Genomic DNA, 25,991 nt, shown 5'->3' on the forward strand with positions numbered 1-25,991 from the left:
AGCTGATTTCAAGTACAGTACTTATTTTTAGTGTGTGTGTGTGTTTTGGGTAATTAGTGGTGTTTGGTGAGGGGGATTATAGTGGGCAATGCGGCTTTGAGAGGTTTAAGAGGAATCTTGAAGAAAGGGGTTTTTGTTTCTTTTAAGGCAAGGTGTGTTTCTTTAACAAGCCCGAGCTCCTCGCCTGCCCGTCATAGGGTAACGTCCTTCGTAATTGGACTGTTTGCCCGGTGCCGCTCTGGAGCCACGCCTTTCCTCACACGGGGTTTCTAGGCCTCAGCTTCCAGGGTTTCTACTGTGCAGCGCACCTATCCTTGGCGGGCAAAGTAGCCACACCTCCACAGAACCTTTCTCCTAATAACGAAAGGAGCGTCGCCTCATTGGTCTTCGTCCGAATCGGCGATGACCATCTCCGCCTTCAGAAGTCTTTCCGCAACAGCTATTGACTAATGCGGACGTCAATCCTACTAACCGGCTTTGCGCTTGCTGTGCCGCGATTGGCCTCTCTGGATGTCAACCGCCTCCCCTCCCTCCCTTACGGCCTATCGTTCTCCGAGCTGGGCATCGAGCCGGCTCCTAACTGGCTGCGGGCATGCCATAGTGTTAGGTTGCGCGCCGGGTATATTTAGCCGGTGGCTGAGCACGCTGTTGCGTGAGGTGCTTCTCGTCCCCTTCGGCCTGTCTGCCCGCCTTGTACGGAGTGAAACCGCCTCCTCCTCCTCCGCGTCCAGCTCCGCCTCGCCCGCAGGTTGGTGCGGGAGGGGCGCAGAGGGGTCACGTCCTTCACGGGGGTCGAGGGGGCTTCGTACCCCTGTGGCGTCTCCGCCGCCGCCAGCGTCGCCATAGACACGCGGGGTCCCGGCGGCGCTCCTCCCCCTCCTTGTCGCGCGCCGCTTTTCGCCCCGCGGCCTTCAGCCTCGGGGCGGGAGCGGGACGCCGGTGGCGGGTGGGCAGGCGGTGGGGGGGGTCCGCTGAGCCGAGGGGGCGCTCGGGGCTGGCGGGCGTTTGCCTGGCCGGCCTGGCGGTATATTGAGGAGGGGGGAGAAAGGGGAGGTTGGGGCATAACGGGGAGCGGCGAGCGGGGCTCCCTCTGCGTTGCCGAGCCTGAGCCGTTAACAAGCCCTCTGGGTAGCAAAAGCGAGGCGACTTGGACCCGCCCGTGCGGGGAAGTGCGTGATCTAGAAGAAGTGAGCAGAGAGAGGAGCGGCTGGGCGGCTGTTAACGGGTCGCTGCGCTGGCCTGCGAAGGGAACTCGGTGCTGGCTTAACGACGAGGGTCTCCTTTCTGACATGCGGAGGAGGCGGCGCCCAGCCTGGCCCCCGCGCGGTCCTCTCCCTCCCTACTCGATTGCTCGCCCCGCGCTATGAATAACTAACTAGGAAGGTTCCTGATCGTGCCTGTAAAGCGGCCTACAAAAGGGTGGGCAGGGGGAACGGGACCCTCTTGAAGCGCCGTTGCCGCCCTCCCCGCGCTTCTCTCGCGCCTCCAGAAGCTCCCACCCACCCCACCAAACAAAAAACCGCGAGCTTTGTGAAAGAGCGGAAATGCACGAACGGTGCTCCTTCCACCGGTGTAGGGAGGAGGAGGAAAGCGACGGGAGGTGCGAGACGCCGCTCCGTTCACTTGTCCGCGGGAGTAGCTGCGTAGGAACCGGGGCATTATGGTGCTCCTTTTCAGTGGGGCAGACGCTTGTGAAAAGGGGCCGCGGAAGTGAGCTGTGCTTCATTGTGCAAGCCTAGGCAGACGGAGCTGCAAGCTTTTGTCCCTTGCCGCACGCAGCCTGCTTTTTCTTAGCGCGCAGGAAAAAAAAAAAGCTAGGCTGGAATATAGAGAGCTAAGTAGCTTTGTTTTAAAGTGGCGTAGCCTTTCACTTGAGAGATGAGATCGGCAGTGTTTTAAACAACCCTGTACTGTGGACGCCTAAAAGCCCAAAAACAAAGCCCTCCCAACAAGTTTTTGCCTGTAAAAAAATAAAGTAATAAAGGCAGAAAAGTAAGGACACTTGCTCAAGGTCAGTCTCGATGTGTTCATAGAAACTAGATTAAGCATGCCTGGAGCTTCTAGTAATTTCCAGGATCTTACTAAAAACTATTGAAATAGCTTTAATGGGAATCGTTCACGGGCATGTTTTTCTGATAATTGAAATCTGGTCGTGTCATAATCTATTGCGGAGTATTTGTAGCAAGTAGCCATGTTTCCAGTTGGTGCTATTTTTGTCTGCCTCTCCCATGGACATAGTGCTAGGTTTAGGAAACGCAGGCAGACTACTAAGCTATAGAAAAATGCCCATTAAGAGCTACTGTTTTGGGGGCACTTGCAGGGCTCTGGTCAGTCATTGAGTAAAAGATAATTCCACTGCTAAGGTGTTCTGTATGGTTAAGTGGAAAAATACCATCATGTGTTCCCATAAGGTTTCACAAAGATGCCAACCATTTCAAATTTGCTAAATCCATAAATGAGACTTAAATGAATTTATCAATTGCTTGGCATCAAATCTTTTTTGCACTTCTGTTTGTAGCAGCCAAAACAGCAATGGTAAAGTTTGCATTGTGCTGTCCAGACATGCTCTTCTGTGTACTTAACTGGAAGTGCTGCTTGAACTATTATATCTAAAAATAGCAGACCCTGGTGGTAGAATCCATTTTAGACTAAAATATTCACCTGGTGTACTGAACTTTTTGTATTTGAATAAAACAATCTCAGGAGTTTTAGATTGTATATGTATAATCAATAGGGTCTTGGGTAATGAAATGTTGGATTTAACAGATTCCTTTTTTGGTTGTTCATACGCTAATAATTTAAAGGAGTTAATAATAGGTATTCCCTACAGGTCATTTTTAAAGACAAACTACATGAAACAAACTTCTGCTTTCTTTTATATGGAGAAGACTTACATATTTCAGATATGCTACTGGCTTATTGACATTTAAGCTAAGGATACCTTAACAAAGACAAACTAAGAAAATAAGGTAGTCGGATAAATTTCCTTACGGTCTACTTCTGCTCACTCACCTAGACTTAAAAGTCCAGGAATAAAACAAGCATGAAGACAAGAGAAATGCCTTGATGGGCTATTTTGTGGTGGATTAATGCTCGCTAAATTTACCCACTCATAGTCTGCTGCTTGAAAGTTGTAGTAGAATTTTAGAGTTGTATGCTCTAAACTAGGGGGTGACAAACATGTCGCACTCCAGATATTGCTGAACCAGGACTCAAACCATTCCAGACCAAGATACTGGTTTTGACAAATAAAGATCTGAATAGCTTAGGCTCAGGTTACCTGAAGAAGCTACTTTCCTCAAACTGTATGGGCTTTCAGATCAGAGGAGGCTCTTCTGGCAGTGCCATCACTGAGTTGAGGTCAGAGGATACATAAGGTGGCCAGGAAGGCCTTTTTGGCAATGCAGCTCCATTATAGAGCATCCTTTCCCTTGAGGTTTGGATAGGAACCACTAGAGTGAACTTTTATATTCTTCCAGGCCATCCAAGTTACGTATAACTACATTCTGCTATCCCATCTCAGATCCTTGTATTGTTGAATTGTACTGGAAAATTTTAACTGTGTTATTGGCCTATTATTTTTAAATTGTAATTTGCCCTGAGATCTTCTATATAAAGTACAGTGGTACCTCAGGTTAAGTACTTAATTCGTTCCAGAGGTCCGTACTTAACCTGAATCTGTTCTTAACCTGAAGCACCATTTTAGCTAATGGGGCCTCCTGCCGCCACCGCGCCGCCAGAGCATGATTTCTGTTCTCATCCTGAAGCAAAGTTCTTAACCTGAAGCACTATTTCTGAGTTAGCGGAGTCTGTAACCTGAAGCCCTATGTAACCTGAGGTACCACTGTAAATAAAATTGTGACCCTACCCTCTACACTGCAGAACTCTGAGTGCTGGTAATACTTAACTGGAACTGATGGGGATTGAAGTTCTATCAGCATTTGAAGGGCATAAGGTTTCCTATCCCTTCACTAAACTGACATTGGCTTTTTAAGATTGGGGGAAATGTAGGGTTGTAGTGATCGATAGCTAATCCATAGATAGCCTGGAAAAGCAGCTACAAAATTACAGTAGGTTTGAAAATTATACTCCTGTTCAAACTAGAAAACAACATATACATTTAATTATACATACATGTTCTTGATTATACATACATAAATTTATTAGTATACTTTAAGCTGCTGAGGAAATATTTAATTATACACCGCTTGATTGCAAAAAAATCTCGAAAGTGATATACAAACGATTAAGCAGTAAAATAAAATTCACAACCATACTTTAAAACATACAAAAGTTAAAATACTAAAACAGATTAAAATTACCTCAACCTTCTAAGGATTTGGGTAGACATGTCTAAACAAGAATGTTTTTAGCAGGCTTTGAAAAGAGTACAGTGAAGGTGTCTGCTTGATCTCAATATGCAGTGAATTCCAAAGTGCAGGGAGTGTCACATTAAGTGACCAAGTTCTTACAAATGTGGAATGGGCATTAAGTGACCAAGTTCTTACAAATGTGGAATGGGCATTATGTGACACCTGCAGTAGTGTCAATTCTGCTGACTGAAGAGGTTGGGTGGCACATAGGGATAAGGTGATCTTGTAGGTAAACTGGTCCCAAGTTGTTGAGGGCTTTATGTACCAATAGTAGCACCTTGAACTTTGCCCAGTAGCAAATTGGCAACCAGTGCAGATTTCTGAGCATAGGTGTTATATGCTGACAAGGCGTCACTCTGGAGTCATGGTGCAGCATTCTGCACTAGCAGCAGCTTCTAGATCAAGCACAAGGGAAGCCCCACATATAGAGCGCATTGCAGTAATCCAGTCTTGAAGTAACCAACACATGAACTGCTGTGGCAAGACTTTCCTGGTCCAGGAATGGCTGTACCTGTCAAACCAGCCGCGGTTGGTAAAAGGCACTTCTAGCCACTGAGGCTACCTAAGCCTCCAGAGATAGAGCTGGATCCAGAAGCACCCCCAAACGGCGAACCTGCTGTTGAAGAAATAATTGTGAAATATGAGTTTGAAAAAGCTTTTACATAAAACTGTTTAGGATTAACTACATTTTTACCTCTCCCCACACGCCAAACAGTTTGCATGTGACAGTTATTCAAATTCATAGTTCTGAATTCAGTTTCATTTCTGAAATGTTATTCTGTGTTTTAAATGTGATAGCACCCACCTTCGGTGATGTTTAAGTCAAAACCACACTTAAGTACAGACCGGCAGTTTAAACACTTTACTGGGTCTTATGCACGCTATAAAATAAGTCTTGAGTGAAATCCAGAAGGTGCAAATCAGCTTAGCAGTTGCATTTCACTTCTGACTATTTGAAAACCACTATTATTTACATTTAGGTAAAATAAGGAATTTTAAGGATTGAATGTTTTCAGCACCTTAAATGTTAACATTACCTAAGGAAAGTTACTTTTAACGGTTAAAGTATTTCTTAAATGTTACATCAACATCTTTACAACCTTGCAATCCCCCTGGGGGTGGGACCTGCGGTCCTCCAGGTGTTTGTGAACTGTGACTTCCATCATCCCCAGCCAGAAAGTTATTGGGGATGGTGAGAGTTGCAGTCTCTAACATCTGTAGAGCCGCAAATCTATCACATCTGCTCAGTGTTAGAAACAGATGAAAGCTAGGAGCTAAATGGCACCTTAAACCTAGGCAATAGGCGCGTATAGGTTTTTTTAATATCAAGAATACAAAGCTAAAAATGAACTTCAGCTAAAATATGTTCATTTTTCACATGGTTTAGTCCTCCCCCTGCCCACCCCCCTAATATTCTTAAGAGGGTCTCCTCCAGTCTTCAGAGAGTAGCTGGAAGTGGGGAGGCAGAAAAAGCTCCACCTTTCCTTCCACTATGCAGTTTTAATCTGAAATCATAGGCACAATACTGCGCTCAGAAACTGCTCATGATAATGAAATTCCCTGTCTAAAAATGTGCCTAGAACAATGGGAGTTTTGAACACTGCACCTGCTGTGGCATCAATATTGGTATGCCAGAATAATAAAACATTCGTATTTGCACATGGACTTTCACAAATGGCTTTCTTTGATGTTAGCCCATTTCTAGACTTAGAGGTGAGTATGGGATGAAAGCATGCTGGTAGTAGCTCGGTCTTGATACCCAACAGGAAGTTCAAGATTCTCTGCACAACAGTGATGTGGTTTTGCTGGAAAGTTTTCTGATGCCTAGGGCAGAGGTTTTCAAACTTTTTGAGTCCATGGCTCCCTTAACCAACTACATTCTTTCTGTGACACCCCCGTGGGGCTCAGAAGTCCAGTTGTGTCACCTCTTGCCTGCAGAGCTGGCAGCCTCTCACCCTTTTTTGAACACCCTCCTTGGTGGAGTGTTCCCTCACTCCTCTCCTCTCCCTTCTCCTTGGGAGTCCTCCAGACAGCTGCTGCTGCTGTCCCTGGTTTCTGAACTGCACCCCCCCCCCCGGTGCTTCCCAGAGGCACCATTCGCCTGCAGAGCCTATAGCCAGGGCTGTTGCAATAAACAGCTGTACAAGCCTTTGTGAGGCAGACACACGAGAGGGCATCATAGGAAAGAGGGATAGAGGCCAGTGTTTTCCGCGGGTGCCACAACACACTGGTTGAAAACCACCGGCCTAGGGCTAGAACACTTCCCATAGAAAAATAAAGAACTACATCAGTGCTGCCCATTGTTGAGAATTACTGTGCCTGGGATGGATAGAAGATGTAGGACAAATCCTTCTGTTAGTTTTCTAGTACTTGTGAATAAATAGGGTATGTATGTGTTTTTTTATTCTGCTAATATGTGTGAAAGATGGGAAGCAGTAAGACACGTTGGCATCCATCTGTCTTGAGAGACAATAGAGTGCACCATCTGAAAAACTCCTGTATAGAAGTCTTGGCAGCGTATATGGAAGTTCTCAGCTGTCCAGATGACAACGCCACCTCTGCCACTCCCAGCCTTGCTGATGTAGTTCAAAGGAAAGCAAAACAGTACATGTGGCACTAGCTTGGCTGCAGGAATTGCCAGAATGAGGCGAGCAAAGTGCCATCCTACTGCCTTGGGGACTCTGGATTTGTGTAGGGTTTAGTCCTTAGCTTTTCCTTCTCCTGGAGATGTCCCACAAGGTAGCGTATAAGGATTTTTCCTTGGGAGTTTACTCCTGAAGCCTTTCTCATGAATGAGTATAGCCACATGGCGGCAGAGGTTTGAGGTCAGAGTTTAAGGTCTCTACATGGGCTACCTTTCCAGGTTAACAAGCCCCATCTATCTTCTGATTTTCTTCAGACATGAAGGGAACAACTGATGCCCAGTTAGCTTTCTAATGATCTCTGCCCAGTAAACCATGGTTTATTTGACTGAGAGCCTTGTGCTTCTGTTCTGCTCTCCTTTCTCTTGTGTGTCGCAGCTGACAATGTCTGGGGTTTGTTAAATCATAGTCTTCCATTATATCTGAACTGGGAAAGTGGCTTAATCTGTTTTCAAACCATAATCTGATCCTGGTTTGATATCTGAGTTTGTAGCCTGAGATTAAGCTACAGTTTCCATTCAATAAAAAGGTAAAGGACCCCTGACAAGTCCAGTCGTGGACAACTCTGGGGTTGCGATGCTCATCTCGCTTTACTGGCCGAGGGAGCCAACATTTGTCTGCAGACAGTTTTTCCGGGTCATGTGGCCACCATGACTAAGCTGCTTTTGGTGAAAGCAGAGCAGCACACAGAAACACTGTTTACCTTCCTGCTGGAGCGGTACCTATTTATCTATTTGCACTTTGATGAGCTTTTGAACTGCTAGATTGGCAAGAGGTGGGACCAAGCAACGGGAGCTCACCCTGTCGCTGGGATTCGAACCGCAGACCTTCCGATTGGCAAGCCCACAGCGCCATCTGTTTACACCACAGCACCACCCATCTCTTTGCATTCAATAGGATGCTGCTATTTCAACATGTAGGAGAAGAGAGGATGAAGCTTGTGGTGTAGAATTGCTTCTCAAATATAATAAAATAGTTTGATAGGATTTTGTTTAAACTGGTCCTGATACAGTACTTTTAGTTTCACTGTGTATACTAAGCACATGGGAGGGCTTGGGTCAGTGCTACAGAAATAATAGTTGAACCAAAGTACTGTACATGAAATCATACCAGCTGAACATATGGACATGTGCCTCCTCTTCCCATATATGTTTTCTTTCCAGCGGTACATGTAAAGTTTTCTGGAGGGAAAATGTTGGTTTAACTTGTGCAAGTTATCCTTGAAATAAGGTGGCTGCGAAATTGGCTACAAAAGCAGCAGCTTTGGGGCGATGCATTTCCCTTTGTTCAATCCTTGGGAGTTGTTTGGCTTCTCCCCCTCCCCCCAAAAGACAGCACCTAGAATTCTATGTGCAAACATTTTCTTTATTACGTAAATATGTGCTGCTTTATGACTACATATTTCTGGTCATCAAGGTCTGAGCTAGCAAAAGAATCCAGTTGTATTGCTTCCTTTCTTGTTTTTATTAGGTAGCAATTGTTTAAGCTAACCCTGGCTTAAGAGAGGTTTTTACTTTGAGTGCAATACTGATATGTGCAGCTGAAGATGCTTACAGCCACTGAAAATCCAGAAATCCACAGTTCAACCATTATATAATGGCAGCTAAACTCATTCAAAAGCCTGCCAGAAGATTAGTCATACAAAGATCAGGACAGATACACTACTTAGTCTTAGCAGGTCTGAATGTGAACTTGGCTCCATACATGCAGAGCCACTGCTGCAAGTGCTCTGCTTCTAGCTGCAGGATATCATACCTCAGGTAATGAAGGGGACATAAAACAGGGCTTTATTTTCTGAGTGCAACTAGTCCAAGTTGGTATACAGTGATTTGAAGGGTTCTTAACACAGAAACTAATATTCTTTTTAAAAAAGAAACTAATACTTTTAATTGGGCTCAGAAACAGTAGTTTCTGATGAAATTGCTGTAACACAGGTTGAATGTGTATTAGCCAGTATTCAGTAGAAGGCACACAGTAGCATTTTGCCGAAAGGTTTGCTCAGATAGATCTGACTCTCATAGTTGGGGTAGTCAAAGTGAGGTCTGATTTAAATGTCTGAATTATGCCAGCTCATCGTGGTTTGTTCTCAGATAACAAACCATTATGTGATGGCATGGTTTGTTGGTTTATAAACAATGACTTGTTTGAACTATGATTTGGCCTTATGAGCTAATCCAACTCCTTTGGTTTAACCATGGTTTTAAATTGTGGTTTGCTTAGCCACAGCAAATGCAAAGCTACAGAGGCATGAGTAGAATTCTTAGAGGGAAAGGATATGCTTTGAGTGTGCTTTAAAGGTATAGTATGTACAAAGCTGAAGATGGACCAAAGATCCGACTCATAATAAGGTAGCCTCTTAGGTTTTTGAAATGAAAAGCTATATATAAATCACCTAACTAATGATCAGTACTTTCTTTAAAGAAGGAGAAACCTTCCATTTCTCCAGGAAGACATTCAGTGTCTTGGCTAGAAGACCATTGTTTGCTAACCTTCACCAACTCTGCTGTTCAAGAGCCAAAGTACATGTGGTGGTTTTCATAATGGCAAACTGTCAGCATTCACGGGGGATATATTCAAAATTGATCCAAGCAACTCATACTTCTTTATAGACTAGCCTGGCATTGTCACATCTGTAGCTCCAACAAATTGAGGAAAAATGGAACTTCTGAGTAGATGTGTGAACTTTGTGGTACCTGTAATCGACACCTCAAAGATTTTCTTTGCTTTTGAGTTATTTAATGTCGGGACCCCCATGCTAAAGCTTAAAAATAGCAGGAATCAGTCAATTGGTGTCTTAATATTTATTTTCTTTACAAATAACAATATAGTTTTTTTTTACAAAAACCCAACAACATTAATCTTAGAACCCAGGAACGCAAATTCAGTGGCCCAGTTGGCACACTACAGTAAATCATTGTTAAAAGTTAAATGTGATATAGCAAGAATGTGCAGAATACTAGTTACAAGGCATGAGCACTGGTTGACATATAATGCCAAGTCAGCTTCTTGCTTGCTTTCTCTCCAGGGTCCTGCGGGTAGAAATGGAAGAGGAGCACCACAGTGCTGTGAACCAGCATTCTGCTTGCTTTCTCCCAGTGTTTCATTTATTGCTTAAAGCAGGCATAGGCAAACTCGGCCCTCCAGATGTTTTGGGACTACAACTCCCATCATCCCTGACCACTGGTCCTGTTAGCTAGGGATGATGGGAGTTGCAGTTCCAAAACATCTGGAGGGCCGAGTTTGCCTATGCCTAGTTTAAAGTGACACGAACCAGGCCTTTCTCACATGATATAAAATTATTCAAAAGAAAACAAGCTCCTAATAATTTATGTTCTTGTATGCTGCCTCACCTCTGTGAATGCACAGTTCAAATGTTTTCTGTCAGTAGGAAGGTGCGACTCAGTATAAATGTTGGGAGGGAATTTTTGTTGTCAGTTTGGCTAGGAGCCAGATAAAAGTATTGGGTCGCAATGTTTCTTGCTTGGAGCAATATACAATAGCCATCAATGCACTCTGGAATGGTGTTTCTCATGGCATTAAATTTGTGTAAGGTAATTGTATGACATCACACACTCTAGGGATGGCAATTCTAACAGTTCTGCTACCCAACCATCAATATTAAATGTAACTTTGGATTTCTAAGTCATTGAGATTAGTTTCTTAGCAACTAAGATCACACATTGAATCTAAGCCACATGCATCTTACTTAAGGTTACTCAGATGAAGGGTGTTGGTCCTACTACTGGACTTACCTGTTTTTCGTTAAAGTTTGTGGTTTATAACACTTTATTCCTTGAAGGCTTCTTGTGGACTTACTCGAGTTGGAAAAATAAAGATACATTATCAAATGAACAAAGAAAACTATACTTAATGTGAGGTAATTATTTTTTTTTAGACCCCCCCCCCAAGTCAAATACCATTTATGCGTGTTAGATTGCCCTTTTATTTATTAATAGCTCTTACCAAGAATATGTAGGAGGTTAAGCTATTGGACTTAAGAGCCCCCCCCCCAGTCCTCTGGGAGTATAGGATCCCCCAATTCTGTTTGTGCAAAGCATATGGAACCCAGCTCCACTCTTAAATGACAATATTTTTACTCTGGAGAAAATAGACAATATTTCCAATGAATTAAAATCAGTTCTGGTGTTTGAGATGGTGTAAGCCTCAGGCACAAACACAGAGATTAGGAGTGCCATCCCTGTACACGTCTACTCCGCTACATTGACTTAAAGGGGGCTAATTCTTGGGTTAGTCAGCCTGAGATTAGTCCTACATATACTTACAAGGGAGTAAGCCTCATCCAGCACAGTGGGCCTTCATTTTGAGTAAAAATGCAGAGAATCAGGCAGTAAGAAATGTTTAATGTGGTTATAGCATCATTATTTGATATTAAGCAATTTAGTTTGTAAGTCTTTGAAATATAATAGGTCTTGAGTATGCAGTAATTGCTAGACTGTGAAATGTTCTCTCAATCAGGCTCGTCATAAAAAAGGGTGACCTTCAGTTCTGAGTATCTGTTGGAGCCAGGTTAGTGAGTTACAGAGCACGTAAAGATTGAATTTCTGTACATCAGCCAGTGTCCTTCATTTAGCCCAAGGTGCAACAGTGGTAAAAGGGAGGCAGAACTGAAACAGTTTGTTCCAACTTCCAGAAGTAGGTCCAAATCAAGAGATCTCCAGAATTATTCATATTGGCTCTGGGGTTGCTCATAGTGTCTGTCTTAATAGTGGGAGATTGGAAAAGCAGAATGAATGAGAAGTAGCTGAATATGGGAAGTCATATCTCTCTTGCTTTGTAGATAAGTATATGTTACACAAATTTTAGACAAATTGTAGTTGGTTGAATGCAAGAGATGATGACCAGTTGTGCCACGTGAGTACCTAAGTGTAACGTGGTACTTGTTCTGCCAAAAACAGCATGGGCACTTAACCTCTGTGTGTCCCTGAGAGGAGGTTTTCTGTTATTATGTGGTTAGGAAAGGTAGTTGTAGTAGGACAGGTGGTAGCATTGGGCAATATATCCAAAACCAATTTGAAGTCCATATGATATCAGTTTCATAATTTTTGACCTGGCATATCGCGAATCATGATATGTGTTAGGGCTGAACAATGTATTGCTTTCAGCATTGTGAAATATCACCAGCCTTATTGTAATATACCGATATATCACGATGTCTGAAATAAGGCTCTAACTATGTAGAGGTGCAGGAGGTAATGTCCTGACAACTGCTACTGTTTAGGAGTCTAAAATTGATACATTTTTACTTACCTGTAACATTGTTACAACTGTTATTTTATAGTAACAAAGCGACAGGAATCATAAGAGAAGCAGTGATTGGCTTCACGGTTTTTCCCACATCACAATTTTTTTTACATAGCACACACATCGTGATTAACAATATATCACTATGTTGAATATTATGAAACTGTTACCATAATGTGGACTTTAACCAATTTGTTGACTATGTATCAATACGTTGCCAAGCTTTAATATATGTATGTGTGTGTGTGTGTGTGTGCGCGCGCGCGCACACGCACTATGCAAAAATCGAATGCAAAACCCATGAAGCCAGCCAATGACTACATAGTTCCATCCTTATTTCAGGCATCGTGATATTTCAGTATATCGTGATGTTTAGCTGGTGATATATCACAATGTGGAAAACCAGGTATCGCCCAGCCCTATTCTGTAACTTACATGTAGGGTGAAATTTAATCATACAAAGTGTGCATGGTCATAAGAACCCTCTATAGCTTCCAGCTCATTCATTCATTAATAGGTGACAGAAATAAAGGATTATTGGATATTTCTCGGTTTGCAACATGACTGAAATGAAATGTAGCTGTGAAACAAGTGAATGCTTCCAGGGTTTTTTGTTGAGTTTGTAGTAGGGTAATTTTGGGTATAAAATGGCTATACTGTACAAGAAGAGTTGTAGACTTTGCTCATCTCCCTTTAAGGAGATGAGCTCAAATATAGCAGCTTTGATCACATGATTCCCCTTCCTCAGTCTATAATAGGAAGGGCTTAAATGGCTGGACCTCTTTTAGCCTGGAAAAAGGGTCTTTGTAAGGTGACTTTGGCAGATGTGCAATGGGGACTGAGGAAACAAGCATTAGGGTGTCAGTGGATTTGCTGAGCTTGATATTTGCCACTGTTTTGTGAAGCCACATACAGCAATATACATTTTTCTTACTCTGCTTTTATTTGTGGCTCTTTATAGTTGGGAATCATAGTAGGTACATAGGAAATTAACTTAATTGAGTCAGATGATGGTCCATCCCATTGGCCCACTCATGGGATTCCTTCCCAAGCTGGAGATTGAACCAAGAACCTACTGTATTTCATTAAACCATGTGCTTTTCTTTAAAAGCGTGCCCTTCCCTTTAAATGTGTTTTTGTATAGGTGTTATTTCCTTGCTGCAAGAGATTATACTAGTTTTCCACAATTCTGAGTTGCTTGTGTTAATAATTCCAGACATATAAAAACATTAAACAGTCACCAAACCTGGATAACTCTTCTTCAACAAAAGAGAAACTTAACATACGTATTGACGGTTTTGTAAAGACGAGACCAGGCCATTGAAAAATCCAGAAATCCAGAAGACTTAATATTCTGATTCCCCTGCAGTAGTCAAGACTGCAATATTTTATCTTGAAAAAATCCCCCCTCCCGCCCATCACCACCACAACCAGCATGCCTTGGACTGCTGTGTGAAAGTGTTGAGTAATGTATTGGAAGTAAATGACATGCTCTGCTCTATCGGTCACAGACCTTTGTTGTGCTGCTAATATGTGCACAGACTAATATCACTCCTTGTGATAACTCAGTGTGGTAGATGCTTGTTTCCATTTTAAAAACTCAGACTTGTAGTTTTCTAAGACCACCAATATGTTTATATTTCTTGGAACATGGAAGGTGTGCCCAAATTTAAGGCCTTGTTTACTAGGTCACTCTGACTCTTCCCACAACATCTGTGTGTGATATTATCTATTTATTTTATGTATTTATATCCACTATTTTCCCCAAGTTTATGATATATTGCTTAGCTGGTAGCTGAGAGATAAAGGTTCAATCTTCATTTTATTTTAGCCAGTTTATCCCCCCCCCCCCACTTTTAGACTGCTTTGTATCCAAGTAGGATCACAGGGTTTCTCCCAATACAGCCATAAGACAATAAAACATCAACTTTAATTGTTTTACTGGTATTTGTTTTACTGATGTATGGGATGTTAGGGGAGGAGGTAGTACCTCTGGTGGGGTACACTGCTCCTTCGAAGTAATTCACCAACTTTTGGTCCCCATAATGCACTCAACTCTGCATGTAAATAAAGGCTGTGGCAGACTGAGTGGATCAGACAAATAGTGGGTCTAGCTGTCAAGAGGCGGTTTCTGCATTTGCTGTACAGGGAAGTGAGGGACAGATGAGGCTTGTCAACCTGGAAAGGTAGCCCATCTAGGAGAAGGGAAACTGATCCTAAACAGCAGCTGCCTTGTCTTTGGGAGAAGAAAAGGCTAAGGAGCAAACCCTACGCAAATACGGAGTGGGGTCCTTAAGACTGTTGTATGGCACCTTGTACACCTCCTTCCGGCAACTCCTGCAGCCAAATACCATGATCATGATCATGAAGGTGAATGTATTATTGTCTTTCCAGTTCAGTCATCAAGAGTACCTTCTTACGGACAAAGCTCCAATGGCAGTTCAACTTTTAAAGACCCACCCCACTCCTGAGAAAGGAAAGCCCTGTTTCTCACTTTTGGCTGGTCAGGTTCCTTCTGTGCTGGATGAAGATAAGAGCATGGTCTGCAGGAATACATTTGCCCTTGCTAGGCTTCTTATGGATGTGCAGTGGTATGGGCTAGTGAGTGATCAAGTTTCCCTCTGCGTTCATACTACACATGGGCTGAAAGAGCATAGGATTCAAATTTATGCATTAGGATATGTGTACTGTATATGGGACGCAGGTGGCGCTGTGGGTTAAAGCCTCAGCGCCTAGGGCTTGCCGATCGAAAGGTCGGCGGTTCGAATCCCTGCGGCGGGGTGCGCTCCCGCTGCTCGGTCCCAGCGCCTGCCAACCTAGCAGTTCGAAAGCACCTTCGGGTGCAAGTAGATAAATAGGGACCGCTTACCAGCGGGAAGGTAAACGGCGTTTCCGTGTGCAGCTCTGGCTCGCCAGAGCAGCGATGTCACGCTGGCCACGTGACCCGGAAGTGTCTCCGGACAGCGCTGGCCCCTGGCCTCTTAAGTGAGATGGGCGCACAACCCTAGAGTCTGTCAAGACTGGCCCGTACGGGCCGGGGTACCTTTACCTTTACCTTTTACTGTATTGTGAGGGACGCAGGTGGAGCTGTGGGTTAAACCACAGAGCCTAGGGCTTGTCGATCAGAAGGTCGGCGGTTTGAATCCCTGCGACGGGGTGAATTCCCGTTGCTCGGTCACTGCTCCTGCCAACCTAGCAGTTTGAAAGCATGTCAAAGTGCAAGTAGATAAATATGTACCGCTCTGGCGGGAAGGTAATCGGCATTTCTGTGCGCTGCTCTGGTTCACCAGAAGTGGCTTCGTCATGCTGGCTACATGACCCGGAAGCTGTACGCCGGATCCCTCGGCCAGTAAAGTGAGATGAGCGCCGCAACCCCAGAGTCAGCCATGACTGGACCTAATGGTCAGGGGTCCCTTTACCTTTTTACTGTATTGTGAAGTGGCTGTTTTTCAATGGAAAACAATTGAATAGTTGACTTTAACAGATGTACTGTTATGGAGGGGAATGATCATTCCTATAAAATAATGTGTTTTCAAGTGAAGAGCATTGTTTGTGTACAAAAAATACAACATTCCAGCTTACTGAAAGGTGGGTGAAGGAATGATGGTGCCCAAATTTTGCTACTGCAAAAACCTTTTTGTGCACCTTGCCCTACTCTGCTCTGGACTCCACTGTTTTCTTGTGGGGGGTTGTTTGTGAGGTGTGTGTATGCGCGCGAAGAGTTTGGCAAAATGGGTGAGTGGAGAGCCAGTCAAGTAAAAAATTGGGTTCCTGGATAAGAGGTATCATGTCCCAGCTTATTGCTTAGAATCTTAGATGACTTACTGTATGTAAACCTAAAGGTCATTGCACCTTTTCTTGAAGCCTTTCAGTTCAGCTACTGAAGTCAGCCAAGGTTAATGGGAATTAGTACAGCCATATATAGCCTCTTAAATTCTACAAGAAGATTTACTTGCTCACCACTAATTTTCTGCTGCTATACTTGAAATTTTGGGCACTTGCATTTTTTTATATATATAATCACTTCAAAAAGCTATATTTGGATTCCTGTCTTGTTTCTTTTCCCTATCATTGAAATATTTCAAGTAATTTAGCAGTGTGTGCAGTAAATTGGCAACTGTGTGAGAAATTGGTTATAGTTTATATAGGTTTCCTTGGCAAGGATGAGTATTGGATATATTTTCACAAATGTTTTGGTCTTCAGTTTTCAGTTGACCAAAGAAATGGTGATGGAGAAGCCAAGTCCCCTGCTGGTTGGGCGGGAGTTCGTAAGACAGTATTATATTCTGCTGAACCAAGCACCAGACTTCTTGCACAGGTAAAGTCTCCTATTTGAATTAATTAAAATAATATTTCAGAATCAGGGGCACTGTTGTACAGAAATACTGGCTCCTCTTCACAAGTTTAATTTGCCAAAAGCAAAACAAAAATTATGGGTGCAATGAAGACTTTGCAGATAAACCTCTACATCTCTTCTGTTCTCTGTCCTCCCCACAGTTTAAATTTGAGCCGGAGTTGTATATGCTCCTGGACCAGATTCCCTCTTCTATCACCACTGTAAAGTAATAAGTTGATATTCAGTGTTAGTAATATTCAGAAAAGACTCCTTGAAATCAGTGGTCTTGAGCCTATTGATCTCATTGAGTCTTCTCTGAATATGATTTAGTTGGATATTGCCTATAATCTTTGGAGTTTTAACATTCTTCTCGTCACTCACTATTCTTGCATTGCCCTAAAATAGTAATAATAAAAACTACATACAAAAGTAGTTTCCAGGTTGGTTTCTTCCATGGAAGTTGTAGCTCCTGGAGGATCAGCAAAACCTCAGTCTCATCTTCCCCTATAACCCAGCCTCCGGGCAAATGAAATGCAAATATAAGGAGATAAGACATGCATAGGCAAACTCGGCCCTCCAGGTGTTTTGGGACTACAGCTCCTATCATCCCTAGCTAAAAGGTCAGGGATGATGGGAGTTGTAGTCCCAAAACATCTGGAGGGCCGAGTTTGCCTATGCCTGAGATGAGAATTCCTTGCGAAGACTACATCAGGCTACAGGCAATATGTGGACTGCATAATCTTAATTTATTGAACAGTGAACTACACAAAAAGCAGGGCTCTTTTATACATACAACAGAGCTCTTATGCAAACAACAAGAGGCTTCTAATGTGAAAGTGCTGCTTAACAAAACAAGGGACTCGGGTGGCAAATTTAAGCAATCTGTGAAAACCTGTTTTTTTATTTGATTTAATATTTGTATTCCACTTTTCCAACAACAAATGTTGAGCTCAAAGTGGCTCACATTAATCACAATAACATTTTTTAAAACTCTAAACATTGCATTCATTATAATAAACAGTATAGCATATAAATAAAGCAAACAACAGCAACAAATTAATCAAAACAGTACAATTCAATAAGCAAGTCATTACTCATAGTGTTGCCATGGTGCTTCACAATCACATGGAACCTTGCTCCAGAACAACAACCAACAGGGCACAGCAAATCCATTTGTGATCAAACGCATTGTTTTGCAATACTGCAGTGGATAGAAGCCTAAGTGACTATGCAAACTATAGACACGTGCACGGAACTATACATTGAGAAAACCATGTGGGGTGGGTGGGCAAGGTTGTTGAGTGGTGGTCAGCTTCAGATGTGCTTGGAGGAAAAGGATTATCTGCCCTCATTTCATTCTGACTTTGGGCCTAAAATCAGAACTGAAAGAGCCTTGAGGCACAGTTAGAACCTTTACCAGAGAAGAGGCATCAGAGGACTGCTACTCAACTCCTTAGCAGTTGGCTGTAGCATACTGCAGGGTTTCATCTTGTCCCCCATGCTTTTTAACATCAATATTATGGCACTGGGGAATAAGGTCACCAGGAGTGATTTGGAGCTGAGTGCCCCCAGTATGTAGATTGTTACCTGCAGGGAACTTCTAGTTACCAGTGGTGGCCAGATAAAATCGTGATAAAGTTGGGATTGTGTTCCGTGGAGACAGACAGTTAAAAGACTTGTTTTTGACAACGAGCAGCTGCAGAAACTGGTTTGATCACTTGCTGGCTTTCCATCAGCCCACATCAAAACAAAAGATTGCTTACGCCTAAAGTCAACAATATGGCTAACATTTTAGTGCTGAAAAGGACCATGTGATGGAATTGTACATTGATGAAATGGATGTAAATTGCTCTTTCATAGGTTCTATGGAAAGAATTCTTCTTATGTCCACGGTGGCTTGGATTCGAATGGAAAACCAGCTGATGCAGTCCACGGGCAGTCCGTAAGCATTTGCAAAATCGTTTTATGATTGACTGAGGCACAGTCAAGATGCAGTGTAAAGTGAGGAAAAATACCTTCAAATTAGAAAATAGAATTTGAGGAGGTGGGCAACTAGCATCAGATTTCTGTGCCACCTACTTGGATGGCTTTAAAAGAGGATTAGACCTAAAAGAGAGGTCTGTCAATGGCTTTTAGCCATGATGGCTATGCTCTGCTTCCTGTTTGGCCACTGTGAGAACAGGATGCTAGTGTACACGGGCCATTGGCCTGATCTAGCAGGCTCTTTTTATGTTCTTAATAATTAAGTCCCTTTTTAAATGAAGAAAGTTTTCATAAAATAGAAGACTATTTGTTGTAAGAAGGGCAAGACTCCAGTTAAGTCAGACTGCAGGTAGTCTGGGCCTGTTAATGTTTCAGGTTTTTGTTTTTTTTAAATTCTTTGCTTTACAGTACAAAACTCATGACACTTCTAATTCATCTCTGTTTGAATCCTTAAAGTAGCTCATACATATTTCAATATGATTTCTGTAGGATATCCACAAGAAGGTCTTGTCGCTGAATTTTAAGGATTGCCGCACGAAGATCCACCACGTGGATGCTCATGCCACTCTGAATGATGGTGTTGTTGTACAGGTCATGGGTGAGCTCTCCAATAACACACAGCCAATGCGGAGATTCATGCAGACTTTTGTCCTTGCTCCTGAGGTATGTAGCCTGTGGGAATCTTAGTCTGTGAACCAGTACGCCCAACATCAGTGTGTGACTTTATATCAGTGCAGTGGGATTGGGGATGCCAGGAAGGTTCAGTTGGCTCCCCTCTGTCATTGGCTGCAGAACTTCTTCTTTACTTTAGAGTCATTAACAACTGTGATGCACTTGTATTTGGATATGTGGCTCTGCCAGAATAAGCCTAGCATTTGTGTATGTGTTAAGTCCTTTTTCTGTTCTTGTTGCATACCATAGACAAAGGGATAACTATCAGTGTTCATAACTGAAAAGCACTATTTGTCATAAGGCCTGGTTCCAATAATTTATAAATAAGAAATCTCTAAATGTATGAGTGTGACGGCTCCTTAAATTTTTGCTGGCCTTGACTCATTGTCTTAATACTGAGGTCTCACTGTTTAGTTGGTTACTAAAAATCTCTGCTTCCATAATAATCCTTTATCAAGATGTGTATAAATTTAGTTAACCATAATAAATAAAGTATCCATTAATAGCTATTATGTTTTTGTTTTTAAAAACTTTTTCCGCTTTCTTCTGATCATTGATACTTTGAATGAATGTTTTTTAGTTGAGTAGAGCGTACTTCTGAGATGGTTCAGGAAGTAATGTTCATGTAACAATTGAAGTGTCCCTCTATATTTGTGGCATAGTGCAAGTAGGTAAAGCAGGGTTAGATTGTTTCAAACATAAGCAAAGTGGGTTTGTGCTGCCAGATTAAACATGAACACCGTGTTCATAGTACACTGGTACTGAATGCAGTAGACTAAACTTCCTTTTCTCCTTGTGTTGTCTTCAGGGTTCTGTTGCGAACAAGTTTTATGTCCATAATGACATATTCCGTTACCAGGATGAAGTTTTTGGTGATTTAGATGCTGAACCTCCAGAGGGTAAGTACCAAGACTGTCAATGTGTTTTCCTCCTAAATTAGTTCTCTGTGATGAAAAAATGATAACACGATTTGCCCAGTCAAATTCAAGTTGCTTACAAATAATAAACTTAGTATTATTAATATATTTATATCCCACCTTTTCCCCAGACTGGGAGCCAACATCAGAACACGCTAAAACCTTAATAGCAATAGTGCTAAAACTTGAGCCAGCCAAATTTTATTTACATCTATATAAGAGTTTTTAAAGTTACCAAATGTAGGAATTTGATCTTGGTCAATAACTGATGAAGACCAGACTTGAGAAGTTTCACTGCCATTTTTATGTAATTTCAATCCCATTCTTAAATTGTCACTCGCCTTATCTAAGATGGCTCCTAGTGTGAGCTGTATATGAAGAGACTGATAAGTTGTATGGCAAAACAGAAGAAAAAATAGTGAACACGTCACTGGAGGTATGGCCTTTGCTGGTTATGGTTTAGGCTTACTACTGGGATTCACTACTCTCTTCAGCATTTCAGTCTCCTGTAATTGCCATGCCAAGACATAGAAGCATATTTGCTGGTTAAGGGGCTAAAACCAGTTCTTAACTTTAGCAGCTGTCATTCATACCTTTTGTAACCCTGTGCTGTGTACTTGCTTGAAGTTTAGAAGCTTCAGTCAAAACTGCCTCTGAAATATGTGTTGAGCATTGATCAGCTGTTTGTGCAATGATGTGAACAACTAGATTATTAGCATTCTACTGTTGCTTATGTATATATTTGGTTGCGTACTCTGTTTTATAATGTACCTGGCCTGGTATTAGCATAGTTGGAGGGGGGCAGGCTATAAATCTTAAATATTTAATGTCAAGGTAAGGGGATATTTCAGCTAACTAAAATCAAATTTCCCCATGCCTAATATGTAAAGCATTGAGTATATTTGCAAGTGGCTGGCCAGGAATGCAGAGTTTGTCCCTCCTATACTCCTTGCTAGTGAGCAGGAGCAACGAATCAAAATTCTTGGCCTAGTGTTAATGTTCAGATTGGGGGCTTCAGTTTGTTTCACTCCAAACCAAATCTGAAGCCAAGGCTTGTTCTTGGCTTACCAGTCATAATTCGTTTGATTGAAACAAGCAACAGTCTCCAGTTTTGACAAAACATGAAGGTAAGCATTGTGGTGTGCTAGTGATGTCCTGTTTGCTAGTGGAGAGGAGCGAGATAGAAGCAGTCTGCATGTTCATGGTCAACCATTAGCACGGCTTACTATAACATGAGAATGCAGCCACTGTGTGTACATTCTGACTGCAATGTGGAAATTTGTCCTGTACTTAATCAGTGTAAAATCTATTTTTTCTCCCTCACCAGAATCTGAGGAGGAAGCAGAGGAACCTGAGGATAGGCAACAGACTCCTGAGGCAGTTGCTGATGATTCAGCAGCCTACTATGAGCAGTCTGTCAGGTAACTCAGACACGGTTGCAATCATAACTATGCCACTGCTTCTAAGCAGTTTGCCTATAACTGCTGGCTGAAATGTAGGAAGGAGACCAGTATTCTGTAGAATACTAATTTTTCAGGCTAAACCTAATGGCCTCCTGCAGAATCAGTGCTGACTTTACTGCAAAAAACTCAACAATGCTGCAGTCTTTTTGCCTAACTAAAAGTCCACCAGCCCTTTCTTAAAATTTACTGAGGTGGGAGCATTGAAGTTCAGATTTCTAGGGGAGTGTGTGCGCGTGAGAGAGGACGTGAATGAGTATAATCCATACTGATTAAAAAGGGAACATTGCTGACTTAACAAAGCATTGTTGCATGAGGGTTCAGATTGGATGGATGTTTGTTTGTAACCTTGGTACTGAAGGAGCACAATATTGGGATTCCATTTATGGTCCTGGTGCTTGAGCTCTGCAAATGCATTGTTACCATAATGAAAATATTTTTCCACCAACAGCAATGACTTGGAGGAACATTTGGAGGAACCAGTTGCAGAGCCGGAACAAGAAGTTGAACCTGAACCTGAACAGGAGCCTGAACCAGAGGCTCAGGAAGAAAAAACTGAGCCAGCGCTAGAGGAAGCAGCACCTGAAGAGACTGTAGAGAAGAGTCCTTCTCCAGTCCCTGTGGACCCTGCTCCTGTAGTGCAAGAGGACTCAAGGGTAACATGCATGATTTTAATGATATACCCTTTCACATTTACTCATGTGTATTTTTAAGTTTGACGCGAGAATGATTACAAGAGCTGTCAAGACGTTCAAGATAATTCCTGTGTACTCACATTTGGTTGAAGAAAAGAAAATGGATATGGGGTTTTCCTTAGCATGCCAAACAGCATGGTTGGGGGAGTGCAGTTTCCAAGGATAGGAACACATCAGGGATATCCCTCACGGACATAATCACACTCCCCCTGGCCACCAAAAACCCGTTCGGGCTTAGAAAAGTGCAGTTTCCTAAGGCATGCAGAGAGATCCATCCTGTGAAAGCAGTGCTCCCTTCAGCCTGCCATGCAAGTGAGGGGCACAATTTGGTGGCATGAATTTGATGGGGGGGGGTGCAGTTTCGGCAGTCACAGCAAAATCTGCCGAAAGCCTCTAAGTAAGGTGCAGTCTGCCCACATGCTGTCTCTAACATAAACATTTGTGGCTGTAGAATTATGTGAAGAAAGATGTCAAAATTTGTACGTGTGCAAGAAACTTTGTAATTTTGAAGAGCACAAATACCTGATGTTACTCAGAAATAATGAAATCTTGTTTTTTCCTGTTAGACATCTTCATGGGCATCTGTAACCAGTAAGAATCTCCCACCTAGTGGAGCTGTTCCAGTTTCAGGCATACCACCTCACGTTGTCAAATTACCTGCATCACAGGTAAAAATATACCAGCCAACTAATGAACTTGAACCAGGATCAACAACTGTCAGATTAATTGCAAATTGATAGTATTTCAAGCAGTAGAGCATTATTTTTACTTTTTAGGACATGCTCGTTTTTTGTTGATGATGCAGTCATCTCTTTCTCTGCAAAAGCATCCTTTTCAGGGGAAATGTTCTTGAAATTTGTTGCTTGGCATGTGATTTCAAGTGAAAGGGCCGATAAATCTTCCTCTATTCTGGCATCTAAACTTGTGTTTTTCCCCTTTCCTTGGGGTTCCCAGGTTTAGAATGGTTAGGGTATGAGGATGCTGACATAAAGCTTTGCTTGACTTAGATCAGGGGTCAGCAAACTTTTTCAGCAGTGGGGCCGGTCCACTGTCCCTGCCCCCCACTGACCATGTGGGGGGCTGGACTATATTTTGAAAAATAAATAAATGAATGAATTCCTATGCCCCACAAATAACCCAGAGATGCATTTTAAATAAAAGGACACATTCTACTTATATAAAAACACGCTGATTCCTGGACCGTCTGTGGGTCGGATTTAGAAGGCAATTGGGCTGAATCTGGCCCCCGGGCCTTAGTTTGCCTACCCATGACTTAGATGCATTAATTTGTGCTGGTACATTTTTGCAGCCCCGTCCTGAATCAAAGCCTGAATCCCAGACTCCACCGCAGAGACCTCAGCGAGACCAGAGGGTGAGAGAACAACGGACAAATATCCCACCACAAAGAGGCCCTAGACCAAGTAAGAAATCTGGTGTACTTGGTAATAACAATATAGCTACTAATGCAGCGCTCACTGTTGGAACAGATAAAGTCAACTCTTGTGGTGATACTCAAAGATGCTAAACTATATACAATAAGAGTGTGTTGTAAGAGTTGGAAAGAATTTGGGAATAAATTAAAACAGATGCTTTCAAAATCTGAAGTGCCACAATTTAATCTAAAGTGGACACTTCAGTCTGCTTACAGGCTTTTGAATGGGAGCACCAAGTCACTCATTTCTTGTGTTTTATTTGAAGCTTTATTGTCTATTGACTTCTGTCATTATTCCAGTAGGCAAAGCTTATGATGGTGTTTATAGAAAGCAAAAGATGATGAATGAGTTATATCTATCTTTTTTTAATTTAAGTGCGGGAAGGAGAGCCAGGTGACATGGAAACTAGGCGTATTGTGAGGTACCCAGACAGTCACCAGCTCTTTGTTGGGAATCTCCCTCATGATGTGGATAAGGCAGAACTAAAGGATTTCTTCCAACGTAAGTCTCGAATATTGCTTGTCTAGTGGTGGGGCTTCAGGGTTGTTTCTAAAAGTACATGCCTATTTCTACAGAACAGTCTAATGTGTGATCAAAGAAATTGGAAATTCTTTTGCAGGTTATGGGAATGTTGTGGAACTACGTATCAACAGTGGAGGAAAGCTCCCTAATTTTGGATTTGTGGTGTTTGACGATCCAGAGCCCGTTCAGAAGATCCTTGCCAATAGGGTACATTAAATGATATTTAAGTGATAAAGGTTATACTGAGGTGTATTAAAAACTGATGTTTTGAAAGAAAGCAAACACAAAAAACCAAGAGAAGCCAATTAGAATGGCTTCTTTGTTTAACTTGGGGGTGGCAGCTGAAGTGGGAATAGATAGACAAAGCTGTTGGTGCTCTTGGCTAGAGTACAATATTAATTTGCAGTTACAGTTAAAAATAATAGCCTACATAACAGTTCTAAACTATCCTTGCCAAATATGGGTGGGGTGGAGGGTTGAAAGAATTCACAACTTGAGTAAACAAAGACACTGCATTTTGGGAGATCAGGATCTATTTTTCTGCAGTGTCCGTTCCATGCAATAACTCACTTCAATGAATTATTGTACGTATTTAGCACTTTCTTACCTGTTCATTGATTCCACTTTACCACTTTTTCTCTTCCAGCCAATCATGTTCAGAGGAGAAGTGCGTTTAAATGTGGAAGAGAAAAAAACGCGAGCAGCCAGGGAGGGTGATCGCCGAGACAACAGACCCCGTGGGCCTGGTGGCCCCCGTGGGGGGCTGGGAGGTGGGATCCGAGGGCCTCCACGTGGAGGAATGTCTCAGAAACCAGGATTTGGCACTGGAAGGGGCATCGGGCAACGCCAGTGATTAATGGATGACATGATGAGACAAACCCTTCTTCCTGCAGATTTGTGAATTTCAGCCTTGGGTATCTTGGAATGTGGCCCTACCCTGTTATAGACTGCTACGTTTGATACTATTTTGGCCCATTTTGTTTGTGTTTGGTTTCGTGATTATTTTTTTCTAGTCTTTGTCCCAGATTCCAGCTTTGTGGAACAATATTTCGGGAAAAAGTGGATTTTTTTTAAAAAGAAAAGAACTGAATCCTTGCTTGCTGCAGACATGTGGACTGGATTTTTTTTTTTTTGTACCTGTTGTTTTTCCTAATGGAATGTGTGGCGCTTTTTTTTCTTCCTTACTGAAATGGGGTGCGCTTCAGTCAGTGGAATTAACCTTTTCAGCTGCATGTGTTCAGGAGCCTATAGGAAAAACTAGCACGTGACAAATGTTTCAAGGGCAGGGAAATCCGTCACCCCTTTGGGGAGGTGGGGTCACATGACCTGTTGGACCTTGGTCTGGAGATGTTGCCGCTTGAAAATTGACATTACCCTTTCTCTGTGGCGCTGTAAAAGTGGAATAAAGGGTATCAATAGAATACTCTCTTTTGGTACATGATCACGAAAAGGAATTCTCACTACTGTTTTACCACTTACAAGGATTGCGGGATAGGTTTTAAATGTCTAGAACTTGACTCTTTAAAACACTGTTCCTGAACTTGTGATTATTTTTTTTATTGAAATAGGGAAGTTTTTTTCATGTTTAGTTTGTATTTGTATTAAAACGAAAACAAAATTGTTGTGCCTTCTATTTATCTCTCATTCCAGTCTTGGCAAATTGTTAAAAAAAATAAAAAAGTCTAGATTTGCTTTA

The 25,991-nt window shown here is 42.4% G+C and overlaps 1 protein-coding gene across 2 annotated transcripts; it reads left to right on the forward strand.

Annotated features, from left to right (window-relative positions):
- Positions 1-565: 565 nt before the first annotated feature.
- Positions 566-25,991, forward strand: G3BP1 (G3BP stress granule assembly factor 1). 2 transcript variants are annotated; one of them, XM_081901063.1, is made up of 12 exons: positions 566-748; positions 16,482-16,595; positions 18,474-18,555; positions 19,086-19,259; positions 20,077-20,167; positions 21,513-21,606; positions 22,097-22,301; positions 22,907-23,008; positions 23,650-23,761; positions 24,149-24,274; positions 24,372-24,502; positions 24,942-25,991. In XM_081901063.1, exons 2-12 carry the CDS (start codon positions 16,501-16,503, stop codon positions 25,146-25,148), a joined length of 1,419 nt encoding a protein of 472 aa, XP_081757189.1. In that variant the 5' UTR covers positions 566-748; positions 16,482-16,500; the 3' UTR covers positions 25,149-25,991. The 2 variants fall into 2 exon arrangements, with proteins under 2 accessions (XP_081757189.1, XP_081757190.1); XM_081901064.1 differs by having other exon boundaries at positions 567-748; positions 24,393-24,502.

Source organism: Podarcis melisellensis (genome assembly GCF_964234715.1).
Source record: "Podarcis melisellensis genome assembly, chromosome: 2".
NCBI classification, from domain to species: domain Eukaryota; kingdom Metazoa; phylum Chordata; class Lepidosauria; order Squamata; family Lacertidae; genus Podarcis; species Podarcis melisellensis.

Coding starts and splice junctions, on each gene's coding strand:
- G3BP1 (XM_081901063.1), top strand. CDS start 16,501: ATGGTGATGGAGAAGCCAAGTCCCCTGCTGGTTGGGCGGGAGTTCGTA. Junction 18,556..19,085: donor ATGCAGTCCACGGGCAGTCC/GTAAGCATTTGC, acceptor TGATTTCTGTAG/GATATCCACAAGAAGGTCTT. Junction 19,260..20,076: donor CTTTTGTCCTTGCTCCTGAG/GTATGTAGCCTG, acceptor TGTTGTCTTCAG/GGTTCTGTTGCGAACAAGTT.